This window comes from Mesoplodon densirostris, chromosome 10 (genome assembly GCF_025265405.1).
Source record: "Mesoplodon densirostris isolate mMesDen1 chromosome 10, mMesDen1 primary haplotype, whole genome shotgun sequence".
Taxonomy (NCBI): Eukaryota; Metazoa; Chordata; class Mammalia; order Artiodactyla; family Ziphiidae; genus Mesoplodon; species Mesoplodon densirostris.
The window spans coordinates 97,074,720-97,089,468 of NC_082670.1; the positions used below are offsets into that span (position 1 = coordinate 97,074,720).

The 14,749-nt window shown below is 38.9% G+C and overlaps 1 protein-coding gene across 7 annotated transcripts in view; it reads left to right on the forward strand.

Moving 5' to 3' along the window:
- CNTN4 (contactin 4) overlaps positions 1-14,749 on the forward strand; it is a 566,629-nt gene that overhangs the window by 398,899 nt on the left and 152,981 nt on the right. For all 7 annotated transcript variants that reach the window (XM_060110875.1, XM_060110877.1, XM_060110876.1 and 4 more), the window contains one exon: positions 3,160-3,344. In XM_060110875.1, the coding sequence (XP_059966858.1) occupies positions 3,160-3,344 (185 nt within the window). The remainder of the gene's footprint in view (positions 1-3,159; positions 3,345-14,749) is intronic.

Below are 14,749 nucleotides of genomic sequence, written 5' to 3' on the forward strand. Positions count from 1 at the left end.
GTTTCTGAAGTAACTGAAAAGCAAGCCAAGCCTCTCTTGCTGTGATTCTGTGTGCGCATCTTTGATTTCGCCCTCTCATCATGGAGAGGGGATGTGTCATGGAACGAGAGGGATTAGGCTGCCATGATGGACATGGCCACAAAGGAGAGGAGAATGGGCAGTTCTGAAAAAGTGCTTTGTTCTATTACAATGACCTGTAATGTACATGTTGTCTAACCCAGAATGACAGGAAAACAATGGCCTTCATTTGAGGTACTGTGAAGTTGACTGGAAAAATGTGGACTTTCATTCGGGTCCCAGTTTATGGAATATGCATCAAACTTGTCTTGTATTTCCTTTTAAATTGCCCATCTCTTCTTTCTCCTGTTCTGAAAATTCTATTTTATTGCAGTATAGTTGATTTATAGTATTGTGTTAATTTCTGCTATACAGCAAAGTGAGTCAATTATACATATATATATATTCTTTTTCATATTCTTTTCCATTATGGTTTATTACAGGATATCGGATATAGCTCCCTATGCTATGCAGTAGGAGCTTATTGTTTATCCATTCTCTATATACTGCTTTGCATCTGCTAATCCCAAGCTCCCAATCCATCCCTCCCCACCTCCCTCCCCCTTGTCAACCACAAGACCGTTCTCTATGTCTGTGAGTCTGTTTCTGTTTCATAGATAAGTTCATTTGTGTCATATTTTAGATTCCACATGTAAGCAATAGCATCTTCTTTCTACTTTCGATTTCGATTTCCTTCTGCTTTGGCTAGAGATTGGTAAGACCTGATATTCTCTAAGAGAGTCTTTATTTTACAAAGTCATCTGAAAATTATTCACAATTTTATTATTCAATCTGTGGAGTCTTCTTAGATAAGCCTACTTGGGAACCAGTTAGATTTTCCGTTACAGTATCTGTCAGAGGGCATAAGGGAGATGAAAAGCAGATCAGTTAAGATTTTGCCAGTAACCCTGCAGGAAAGGTTTGGTATCAGTGATAAAAACTGTCATCTGAAATAAGAATTTTTTGGTCATCTATGTACTTTAATGATGCACGTGAATCTCTATGCCCAACCCCACCTATCTGGCTAACCCACTGCTAACTCCTCATCCTTTTCCTGTACCCAAATGTTGGCTAAGGCAGCAACACTAACTTTTGCTCAACACTAACTTTTGTGTCAGCATGATTTTGTGTTTTACAGCAACCATGGAAGAAAGCTGTTCCTTTTTTTTTCAATTTTATTTTTAGCTCTAAAGGAAGGATTCTTTTGGTTTTCCTGTTTTCAAGTCATGGTAGTATACGCTGCAGTAGTATCTTTACTTTGGTGCTGAAATATACAGTGATCATTTTCTATGTCCTGAAAACTTACCCCGTTAAATAAATTATGACCTTGCTGTAGGATTGAACACTGTACCAACATTAAAAGTCAAGTTGTAAAACAACATGTGAAACCTAGAAAATGCCCATGGTTTATTACTAAGAGACTAAAAGCAGATTGCCAAACAGTAGAAGATGGTCCTGTTTTTTATTGTATATAAATATATATTTATATATATATTAGGAAACTTAATTCAAAGAAAAGATGGGAGAAGGTAACTGGATAGGCTAGAAATGTGTTTGGTGAACTCTGCAAGGTGACACCTTGAAAAATCTTCTGTGGAGGAAGACAGCAAAATTTACGTTGTTCCCACTTCAAGGGGGGTATGAATTACACACTATTCACGCTGCTTGAATGGCACTAGAATGAAAACAAAGGCCCCAAATTGGGCTCCTCCAATCTACACAGAAATGTTTGGGTATGCACATCCAGCTGCGGAAACACATCATCATGGCCTGCTTAAGAGCAGAAAGACTATCTCTAAGTACAGTTATTTGTAAAGGCACGTATTAAGTGTCTATCTCATCACATGTAAAGACACCCATAATGTACTTTTGATAGAGCCCTTTCTGCCTTTCGAGTTAGTGTCTGCCTAATGAACTTAAATTCCTCTAAAACAAGTATAGTAGAGTTGATGGCTCTAATTTTTTAAATACCGTCTCAGGTTTTCCAGAGAAGATTAGCAAGTCTTTAGTGTAATTACTTGTCTGTGTGTGTTTTTGTAAAAAATAAATATGTAAACAATTGTATCCCCTGCTAGGAAGCCGCAATCTTAAAAGCTGTGGTTAGCTCACTAAACCATTGATTTGCAGATTCAGTGATGCCCTTGCAATATATATGCACTACCAAACGTAAACTAGATAGCTAGTGGGAAGCAGCTGCATAGCACAGGGAGATCAGCTCGGTGCTTTGTGACCACCTAGAGGGGTGGGATAGGGAGGGTGGGAAGGAGGGAGACGCAAGAGGGAAGAGATATGGGAACATATGTATATGTATAACTGATTCACTTTGTTGTAGAGCGGAAACTAACACACCATTGTAGAGCAATTATACTCCAATAAAGATGTAAAAAAAAAAAAAAAGATGCATCCTAACAGTTTCGGCTGGAGGATGATAGATGTCTTGAGAGTACTTAAAGACCCCACAGATTGTTTCTTTCCTTATCTCACTACTTAAGTAGAGTTTCCTGAAACCACCCTCCTAATGGACTGCTACAATGGACTCCTAAAGGTTCCACAGAGAGTGTCCCAAGAGGCAGCAAGTAGAAGCTGCCAGTTTCTTATCCCCTGAGCCTTGAAACTGACACATCACTTCTGCCTTATTTCAGTAATCCAGGTAGCCAAAGAACCAACCAGTTTCAAGGAGAGGGGGGCCTGGACCTCACCTTAGTGGAAGGCATGTTTAATTCTCCCCATTTGTGCATGGACATTTTCATTTTCATATTTATGATTTTAAAAGAAACAGATGCACTAGAAAAAATAGAAGAAGCATATAAAAATCTGTTTTTATTTCATTGGTAACATTGCATACGATATAGATTAACTTATTTAAGGTTAAGAAGGGTTATTTGATTTTAAGGAAAACACTAAGTATATAATAATACTGGAGATGTGAATATCACTAAAATCATTAATGGTGATATGTGAATAAATGACATTAAGGGAACACTGTCTAGTGCAAGCTTATAATGTTTAGAAGTAAGAAGGAAGGGATTGTAAGCAGCCTAGGTTCAAATAAAAGAAACAGTCTCTCTAACTTGATTCACTCCCATTTTTTCTTGCTATCAGTCCAGTACCAACTATTATCTGGAGAAGAGCTGATGGAAAGCCGATAGCAAGGAAAGCCAGAAGACACAAGTCAAATGGAATTCTTGAAATCCCCAATTTTCAGCAGGAGGATGCTGGTTGGTACGAATGTGTGGCTGAAAATTCAAGAGGGAAAAACATAGCAAGGGGACAGCTGACTTTCTTTGGTAAGACTGTGATTCCAGTTTATCATTTGTTGACCTTCCTGGTATTAACATTGTAAGCTGGGAGGTTTGCATTCAGGTTTTTTCAGAAGGATTGTTCGAAATAGGATCGTGTAAAACCCTTGGTTTGCTGCTTAATTAGCATGCCCTGGGTGATTCTGGGTGGGGAGAGTGAGGATGGGGGGCAGGGATGGAAGATATAGGCTGATACGTTTGGGGCATAGAAATTAGTGTGAACACACTTGCAGAGGACCTATTTTCTCTCCTGCCATCAAGCTGCAAAACTGACACAGGAAACGTTTTGCTATTCCTGTTCCTGTTTTTTTTTTTTTTTTTTTTTTAAGCTCTCTGCTTTTCTTCATTCGAATTTTGATTTGGAGTTCGTGTTAATCCTTTGTAATTGCTCCTATTTGGTAGTGATTTAATATGGTGCTATGAACATTTCAAAATGCACATTGTCCAAATTTAGTTCTTACCAGAGCAGAGCATGACAAATCTCTCTCACCCCAAAGACTTTTTCCGTGCAGCTGCTCCTATTCCAATCGAATCATCGGCATTGATCCAAACATAATATAAATGTAAAACCTCTAGCAAGTGGTCATCAATTGAGCCTATCTTGGAAACCCTGTTAGGGTATTGATTTGAAATCCAGAAAGGGATTTCACTGGATAGGCATTTTGAAAGCAAATTGAGTTCTCCCAAATTGGAACATGCCTGAATCCCATCTGTCTGGCATATTGAAAATAAATATTATAGATTGATAAGTATTCAAGAATGGCTTAAATAAACAACAGTGTATATTAAAAGGCTGAGAGCAGTTCTTTAGGCAGGGCCAAGTTGTAGCAAAGGCTTTAAACCCTCCTTTTTCTTGAAGTAACTAATACCATGAAAGTGTATTTATTTCATCAATTCTTCTTCCAGAGCATTTTGGTTTTAAGATATGGGGAAAGAATTTTGTTCAGTAATCATGTAAGGTTTTTTAGAAGCATGATTAGAAAATGGGCAGAGATTTTGAATATCAGCTAGCCTTCAGCAACCTCCCCCATTGACCCTCAGCATTTTGGACTCATGCTTCTGACATTGCCCAGTTGGTGGAAGAACACACATGATTTTACCAAGTGCTTCACGTGATGACTTCAGCACCAGTTGTTTGAATAAATATGCACTCTTTTTTAATCACCCATCTTCCTTCAACAATAAAGGAGCAACTCTACTCATGCCAGATGACAGACTTGATGCTTGATCTTTGCTCTTTCATAAACTGTCATGGTTGATACCTTATTTGATTGGTTGAAAAGCAAAAGACATCACAGTTCATTGGCTGGAAAAACATAAGACTGAAGGTTACAGATTTGTTCAGTGAGATGCACTTGCTGTCTTTTTTAAGTGTTTAGGGTACATTTTTCTCTCCAGTGTAATAATTATTTCTCCTGTATCAGGTAGGAACAACCTGAAAATATTTAGGTAAATGACCAATTTTTTTAAAATTAGTTGGATAGATATTTCCATCCAGTGGCGATGGTTCCTAAATGTTACTTGTGTTGCTCGAGTAATTGATTGAGTCATTTTTCACTTTCATGTTTTTCTTTGAAGTGAAATATCTGTTTCACTATGTTAAAAAGGCGTGAAATAGTCTGTTACCAGGAGTTGACATAGTGCTTTCTAGTAGGTCAGAGATTTCCTGCACCAGAAATAGAAGAGTCCACTGTTACTGTTCTGGAGAATCAACCTTGTCACTGGCCTCCAGCCTTGTATAGTGAAAGGTTTTTTCAGGGATCCTGCCTGGAGATGAAAATCAGGTCCTAACAGTGTTTCCCTTTTAAACGAAGTTGTCTGCATCCATGCATGGAGAAGAAAGCAGAATGAAATTTGCCTACTTTCTGAAGATAACTCAGCTTTTTCCTCAGTTGTCAACCACCCTTGGTGTTAGAAGCTTGTCTAATAAGTTGACTTTCATGGTGCTGGGCTTTTGCATCTATGTTTATTCTTTTGTTTATCCTCAACTAGCGTATCAGCTAGTTGACACAGAAATTATCAAATTGTTTTCATTGTCACAGGAGAGCTTAATTATACAAAAGTGCTTGGCTGTCATTTTTTTTCTTTCTTTTTAAATATTTTTTCTGGTCTGTAGTGGGTTTGTCCAATGCTGTGTTTCTGATATCCAGCTGCCTAGATCTCCAAGTTAAATGAGTTATTATCATTAAAGTCACCATATATTTCACAAAAGGGGAGAAAGTAGCCCCAGTCACTTATCCATGAACGTTCTGTCTTTGTTAACAAGAAAATTTCTTACAACATTAAGATGTGCTGTGCTCAGGGATTATAAACCATGGGTTTCAGCTTAGAAACCTGCTTCTCCTTTTTGGTTCCAAGTTGCTGCATCCCATTCATCAACTCTTGACTTGAACAGCCACGGACAGGTGTGCTCACTTCTGTTCTGGCCTGACAAAATGGCAATTTTTCTGATCCTGCCCTAAAACCCTTTTACCTTCCTCCAAAGACCTGCTGGGCATGGTTCCATTGCTCCTATGTTCCCTGTGTCAGGATGATAGAAGCCCCTGTTCCTGGTTGGTGTGTTTCCACTGTGGCTGTGTCTTTAGGTTAGTGTGTGCTACTCGTGGTTGGGATATGGGAAGAACTGAAACTAGTTCAGACATAAAATATTTTTACCCATCTCCATTTTCCCAATTTATTTTGCCATGACCTATACTTGTCTGTGTGGTCTAATTTTAATCTGCTCTTTCAGATATTTTTCAGCATAAAAAACTTCCTAAAAATAGATCTGTTATATATTCAGGGTTAAAATACTACAGATCTTTGTTACTTAAAGGTTGACATTTTCTAAAATGGCTTTAATATATTATTAATTTGTTCAAAAGAAATTTTTATTGCCTACCATATGGCAGGCAATGTTGGGCACTTAGGGTTGTAAGACAAATCCCTGCCTTCAAGGAGCTTGTCTTTTACTAGAAGCCGATGGGCAATTTACTATTAAGCAAATAAACGAACTAGAAAATTTCATAGTGTGGTAAGAGTTGTGAAGAAAATGAGTAGTATGATATGATAGCAAATAACTAGGAGCAGAAGAAAGGCTTCATAAGATAAGGTAGTCAGGGAAGACTTGTCTGAGATTTGACTTTGGAGCTGAAACCTAAAGGACGCAAAAGACCCAGGCTTTCAAGGAGTGGTACATTCCAGGCAGAAGGTAAGGAAGTACAAAGGCCCTGAGACAGGAAACTACTTAACATTGCAATTAACACTGCAATGTGAGATGTATCAAGGAAGCTAGTGTAACTTAGTCATAGTGAGAAAGGGCAAAAGGTTTGGAAACATAGGAGGGTGACAGATGATGCAGTATCTTGTAAGCCAGCCACAGAGTTTGGGATTTATTCTGATCATAACGGGAAACCAGTGGAGGATTTTAAGCAGGGGAATGACTCAATCACATTCATGCTTTTAAAAGATCACTCCGGTTGTTCTGTGGTGATTAGATTATAGGGAACCAAGAGTGAAAGCAGGACAACTGGTCAAGAAGCCAACCAGGTGAGAGAGGTTGGTGGCTAGGACTCAAAGAAGGAAAATAAATGGAGGCTTGACATATATTTTGGAGTTAGAATGAGTAAGACACTCCCAAGTCATTCCTACACTTAGCCATTTTATAGATAAGGAAATTGATTCCCAAAGAGAAAATGTTACTGATTGAAGTTACATGGTTATGTAGAGCTAGATTCCAAATTCTATGCCTGTTCCTTCATGCTAGAGGTTCTCAAACTTCAGTGTGCTTTAGAGTAATCTGAAAATTTTATTAAAATACAGAATACTGCATTCTATCCCCAGAAGTTCTGATTCTGTACAACTAGGGTGGGACCTGAGAATTTGTATATCTGTTAAGTTCCTTGGTCATGCTTATGCAGCTTGTCTGGAGTCCACAGTGTGAGAACCATGGCTCTCGTGCTAGGCTGTTTTCAAGTGGTAGAGTGAATCCTAAGATTAAATTACATGCAAGCAAAGGTGTTCCTGCTTCCCATGAAAGCTACCAGCTTGCTGTCACATCAAGCATTATGGCCAGTCTACATAGACAAAGTAGGAGGGTGCTAAAGTAATTATCTTTGAAAAAAGGAAAGGGAAGTATAAAATGGATTTAATTCACTTGATAATTATTCATCTTTCCACCTCATTATGTCTGTATAGTCACTTCCTTTTTGCACAAATAGACCAACAGAGTAACATCATTTAGAAGAATGAAGCATGAACTAAAGGAGCCTGATATTTAATGCCTTTTGTTCAGTTTCTCCCATATGTAACGGGTGTTAAGAGAGTAAAATCATCTTCACCATGAGGAAATAGGGAATATAATATTTGAGCGGTGAGCAGGCTGTTGTTCATAGAATCCTATAATGTTTGAGCTGGAAGGATCTACTGGGGCCAACTCATTGATTTTTTAAAATTTATTTTATTTATTTTTATTTTTGGCTGTGTTGGGTTTTCGTTGCTGCGCGCGGGCTTTCTGTAGTTGTAGTGGGCAGGAGCTACTCTTGGTTGTGGTGCGTGGGCTTCTCATTGCAGTGGCTTCTGTTGTTGTGGAGCACAGGCTCTAGGCACATGGGCTTCAGTAGTTGTGGGACAAGGGCTCAGTAGTTGTGGCTTGCGGGCTCTAGAGCGTAGGCTCAGTAGTTGTGGCGCACTGGCTTAGCTGCTCCACAGCATGTGAGATCTTCCTGGACCAGGGCTTGAACCCATGTCCCTTGCATTGGCAGGCGATTCTTAACCATTGCGCCACCAGGGAAGCCCTTCTCTTTGATTTTTATAAGTTAAAAAAAAAAAAAGAAAAAGAGAAAAAGTCCCAGAGATATAAAATAACTTACCCAAGGTGATAGAATGAGCGAGAATCAGAGCTATGACTAAAACTGCTCTTTCTGTGTTCCTTTTCCTGCCAATAAGACATTTTAATAAAATAGGTAAAGGGAAAAAAAATTCATCAATCATCCAGATACTTCTTTGGCTTATTTTCCACAACCAAAGTCATAAATTAAAACATCCAGTTGAACAGTTGACTTATTCACTTCCTATTTTCCAAGGTGATCACCTGATTATTGAGTCCAAAAGAGTTCTTTTTTATTTTCCTCTCCAACTTACATCTATGGCTATATGTCTAGACCTTGTGGGCAATGGTCCTTTGGCTCTAAAGGCAAAACTGTAGCCATGATGACACTGCACGTGGTGTTGGGTTATCTCTAAGGTCAGAATACAGAAGCATCGTGTAGCATCTCATACTAATTTCCCCACAGATGTGCTATGTATATGTGATCACTAGATAATATTCAGCCCCACAAAGTGGCTTAAAGGATTGAGTGACCAAAAAATGAACACAGCAGATAAGGTAAGTTTGCAGTAAAGCTGTAATCTGCTTAACTGTCCTAGACAGAACTGATATCGAGACCCTCAGTTTCCTTGAGTGTCACTTCAGATAGTCAACAATTTTTGTTTCCTTCACTTCAGCTGGTAGTTCCAATTAAGTGGGTTGGTGCAATTTTTCAAGGGGTGCACATTGAAACATTTTGTAAATAATGGTCATTGGGAAGTAATACAGGAGTAGGGTTACAGGGTCCTTACCCCATGAGAAGCTTCAGACCAGGGAAGAAAAAGTCACATCAAAGACAATGTAGTGAAATACAGTTCCATTCCCTTACTCTGTCATCACAGAAGGCAGAAGTAACTGTTACAATTTTTATCTATCAATGAATATTGTTTAAATTTACTTGTAGCAAGTTTTGCATACATATATATTCATTTATCTGAAAATTTCCATGCTTCTCTAAAGCTGGAGTCCTCAAATTTTGGGTTTCAGATCGCCTTTTCACTCTGAAAGATTATCGTATACTCCAAAAAACTTTTGCTTATGTGGGTTATTTCTACCAGTATATAGCATATTAGAAATTAATCCTGAGAATTTGAGTACTTTATTTTAAAATGACAACAGTATAATCAGTGCATATTAACATAATTAATGTATTTTAAGAAAACTGTATTTTTCCAAACAAAAAAGAGGGATGTTGTTTAGGTTTTTGCAAATATCTTTAATGTCTATTTTAGCAGAAAAAACTAGATTCTGGTATGTGCTTCTGTATTTAATCTGTCACGATTGTTGTTTTGGTTGAAGTGTACAAAGAAAATCTGATCTCACACAGATGTGTAGGTAAAAAGAAAGGCTCTCATGGACTCTCTGAAAGAGACTTGGGGAACCCCAGTGGTCCTGAGACCACACTTTGAGAACCATGGGTCCAGAAGAATACTCCCTTCTCCATTGACAGTAGGGGCATAGTTTAAGAGCCTGTCAGGAGAGCACGGATGTTGAAGCCAAGCAAGGCCTGTGTACCAGTCCTAACTGAGCCACTTTCTGAATCTGGACTTTCATGTCTCTGGACCTCATCTGTAAAATGGGGACAGTGACACTTAACTTGCAGGTTATTATGAGGTCGAGAAATAGTACATAAAAAGTGATGCTGATAGCGATATTATGTAAGTGCTTTAGTGTCTGTGATTGGTAGTACTCTGTTCAGAAGGTGAATAGGGGGATGGAGAAAGGAATGTATTTAACCCAATAAGAGCACATTCAGAGAAACAGTAGGCAGTGACCGAGTTGAGAATTAAAAATAAACATAAAGAAATTAGTCTGTGTTAAACTAGATAATAGCTTGGTTTGTTTGGGTGGCAGCGGGCTTAGTGAACCAGCCTTAAGACCTTTTTCATGAACATATGGCTAATTTCCAATCCTTTTTTATTCATTGATTCATTTCTCAAGTTCTGAAATGACTACAACACATCCAGGAAGAAAAGAGAAAACGTATGCTCTTATAGAAATTAGGTAGCAGTAAAAGAGTTAAACCAGGGCTTCCCTGGTGGCGCAGTGGTTGAGAGTCCACCTGCCGATGCAGGGGACATGGGTTCGTGCTCTGGTCTGGGAAGATCCCACATGCCGCGGAGCGGCTGGGCCCGTGAGCCATGGCCGCTGAGCCTGTGCGTCTGGAGTCTGTGCTCCACAACGGGAGAGGCCACAGCAGTGAGAGGCCTGCGTAGCGAAAAAAAAAAAAAAAAAAAAGAGTTAAACCAACCCATTCAAAAACAATACACATGATGGCACAGAACAGTTTTGCTGTTCGTGCCCTATGAGCTGTATGTGTTCAGGAGGATAGCAGTTGACAGATCAGGGAAGGCTTCGTGGAGGAGGTGTTTCCGCAGAGTGAACACTGGGTAGGGATGAAGGGGAGGAGAACATTCCAAAAACACAAGTTGTTTTGAACAAATATATTAGGCAGGAGCTGGCTTATTGGATTTGAGAACAAAGAAGACCCTCATTTGACAGGAGCTGTGTGTTCACTGGGCATACTTGGACAGAAAGTGAGAGAACTAGGTAGAACCAGATGACAGAGTACTTTAAATATTAGCCTAAAAATATGAAATGATGGCAATGTTCTCTTAATTTGTACAACATTTACAGTGTGCAAAGCACATTCGCACATTCTATCCATTGTCTCATGCATGGATTACTTCCTACAATCATATTTGTTTTATATATTAATGAGTACCTATTAATAGAAACGTACCTGCTTTTGGTTACCCATAAGTGTGCCTTCACATTGTTGGTTTTTATATTCTTTGTGGCTTATTATTGTTACCTGTGAGACAGTTGGCCTGGTGGCACCTCCTCTGCCATTGCCAGGAGTAAAAGTACAGTGCAACTTACACAGAGATGAAGAGATCACAAATAGGAAAGTCTGAGTGAAACAGTAATTAACAGAGAACCCAGGAGATCCAAGAATTCAGATGGTTCAAGAGGTAATTAAAGGTTTAGCACATTAAAGTAGGAAGGGACTTTAGACACCAAGTCCAGCCATCCCTTGATTCAAATGAGAAAATGTATGCGCTCAATCTCCAGGTTCCAAATTCAAAGCTCTTTCTACAAAAGGACAAGATTTAGATACCTCAAAATAGTACTTTTCAACATGTATGTATTGTTAAATTGTCACGTTACTTTTTTAAACATGAAATTTTCAATATTTAAAACAAAGCAAGGCTGTCCTAGTTGAAGGACGTCCCTCCCAAGAATTCTCTGAGCATCATAGAACTGAATTTGAAAACCCTCATTAGCAGGGATCCCCAACCCCCGGCCACGGACCGGTACCAGTCCGTGGCCTGTTAGGTACAGCAGGAGATGAGCGGCAGGCTAGTGAGCAAAGCTTTACCTGTGTTTACAGCCGCTCCCCATCGCTCACATTACCACCTGAGCTCCACCTCCTGTCAGATCAGCATAGGCATTAGATTCTCAGAGAAGCATGAACCCTACTGTGAACTGAGTGTACAAGGGATCTAGGTTGCGTGCCCCTTATGGAACCTAATGCCTGATGATCTGAGGTGGAGTTGCGGCAGTGATGCTAGCGCTGGGGAGCGGCTGCAAATACAGATTATCATTGGCAGAGAGGTTTGACTGCACAGAGACCGTAAGAAATCAGTTGCTTGCAGAAACACTATCAGTGAGTGGCAAGTGACAATTAAGCTGCATCTTATGGAGTAGACTGGACATAAGCAACACACTTCGGGTGTCTCCGTCTCCCATCACCCCCAGATGGGACCATCTAGTTGCAGGAAAACAAGCTCAGGGCTCCCAGTGATTCTGCATTATGGTGAACTGTATAATTATTTCATTATATATTACAATATAATAATAATAGAAATGAAGTGCACAATAAATGTAATTCGCTTGAATCATCCCAAAACCATCCCCCACCTCCAGTCCGTGGAAAAATTGTCTTCCACAAAACCGGTCCCTGATGCCAGAAAGGTTGGGGACCGCTGCTCATTAGGATATTGGTTGCTGGTGTTGTGTGGGGAGTGGATGAGAGCCTGAAGTCAGAGGACTGGAGATTATGAGGGGAGATCAAATTTGGACCCTAGCACAGAACACAGTATGAGTATTTCTTGTGAAGCTTGTCCTTCCTTTTAGTGACTTCTGCAAATGAGAAGTTGAGGGTTTAAGAGGAAACTATAACAATAAATTAGAAGACTCTACAGTAAAGTTGGAAAAGGAATAGTTCAAGTGCCAATACTGGGAATGTTGGATTCAAGGTACAGATATTGACAGTATCTCAATGATTCTGTCAACAGTATAAGAATTCCAGCTGGAGTTAAAGATTTGGGAAGCAACTATATATATGGTAAACTGAAGCCAAGTAATTATCCTCAGGTTCATAGAGCTCACTAACAGTATAATTCTTAAGTAATGTTAGCCAGACCTCTGCATTCCTTGGACATGATTCATCTTCTCCAAGACTGTATAAGCAACCAGAAATAATTTTGAATGCCCACAGGTCATCATCCTAATAGCAATTTAAATTGTTTTTCCCCATTATATCCTTTCTTTAAAAATTTTAACTTTCTAAGGTCTAAGGCTCATGATGGCATTTCTTTCTACCAGAAATTTCTGGGTTTGGACAGTCAGAGAGCCAGATATGTCTGAGAATTGTTTAACCACTAAGTTCAAATTATATCTGTCTGAAATATAAATTGTTATTGGATAAGATGCTTGCATGATTCTAGTGGCTGGAATACACATTGACTTAGGTCATTTCTGGCAGTTATTGAACTAAAGATTGAAATGAAGAGCTTGTTCATTTATCCAAGAGACTAACAGTGTCACAGGGTCAAATAAAACACAACCATTTAACTGTATATTTGAATTTGTATCTTGAGAACAAGACTTAAGATGTTTTAGAGGAGAGATTCTTCTATTCAAACCTTGAAAGAACATGAATGGCCAAAACAGATGGTCCTGTTTTAATATGTGAATATGATTAATTCTGTTTAGTATTTTGGATCTATATATATAATGCCCCAAAAGACATTTAGACATAACCTTCTTTCTGAAATAATAGGGCTGAATCAACCTGTTCAAGCCTTCCTTGGAGCTATTTTTCAGACATGGAGTTATAAAATGTAGTCGAACCTAGATATTAAGTGATAAATACAATGGACCCAAATACATTATCAAAAACAAGTTACAGGAAACAATATTTTCTATTATGCACTAAAATGAACCATTTGTCATCCAAGGACTTTGAACTGGGTGACCCTGAGACCTATGTAGAGATATGAATAATTTCCATCAGGCACAGGACTATTCTATTACAAAAAACTCACCCACTTAGAGATGATTCATCCAATCTAAGTGAGTGGCAGGAGAAACCTTCACTGTGTGGGCTTTTGCCCTGTAGATCTGCAGTTATGTTAAAAAAAAAACCATTATCTCATTCTTTGCCATTTATATAATATGATATTCCAATCCTGACCCCCTGGGCCCATGTCCAGATATTGACTTCAAGAGGAACATGTTTATATCATTTCAGATTTGGCATATATGAATTCATTTTACTTCAGGAGGAATAGGTTTTTAACCATTCAAATTTGGTTTCCACGAATTAATTTTACTTAAAAAAAAGGATAGTACCTGATGATGTCTCCCAAAGGCCGAATTTGCTGTCGATTTCACCTTGACCAGCACAAATCACTACCACGGAGCATTCCTGTCGAGCACCTTAACCTCCATAACCCTGTTGCAAGAGACAGAATGAGCCCTCAGAAGTGTTTAATTAGTTAGAACTTTGCAAGGTCTTTTCAAAATCCTCTCAAGGCCCTCCCTTCCCTTCCCCATCTCCTTTTTGAGATTGCAAGGTAGTGCTTCCAGCTTTCTGTATTTTTGAAAGAAAGCAATGAATAAGCCCAAGAGTTACAGGAAATCTATGACATTGAAATCTCTGTCTCTGCACATCGTTTTGATGTTTCCTTTTTGAACTTCAACTTGACATTGCTTCATAAGTTACATTTGCCCTTCCATTTTTTTTCTTCCTCACTCTCTTTGAAAAGTTTGGCTTAGTTGTTAATATTCCACACAGATTTCTGTAGCTTTTCTTTTTTGCTTTGTTTTCATAAACTCTGTGGGGGGTAAATATTCAGCAGGTTGAATGTGAAGTCAGGCAGACAACTGCCATTAGCCTTATCAGGAGTACACATCAGATTTTCCAGGCAGAGAACTAAAAAGGTGTCTACCTTTTGAGCTCCTTTGCATTAGCAGCAGGAAGATAAAGAAAAATGGTCGGCTTGCAGCTCTTTCAAGGATAAAGGTTATAACCCTTCGTTCAAGTTAATACTTGTTGATGTTATAACTTTTTTGAAAGTTGACCCTTTCAGCCTCTCCGCATATGCAGCAATGCATCATCCCCATCAGTAGAGGATTTGTCAAATTGTGTTTTGCTCTTTGAAAAACATGAAATTGCTTATAGATGGATAAAAGGAGAAAGCAGCATTTATTCAGGGACCTAGAGACCTCTGCTGGTTAAGTGACTTGTTAGTGTTTT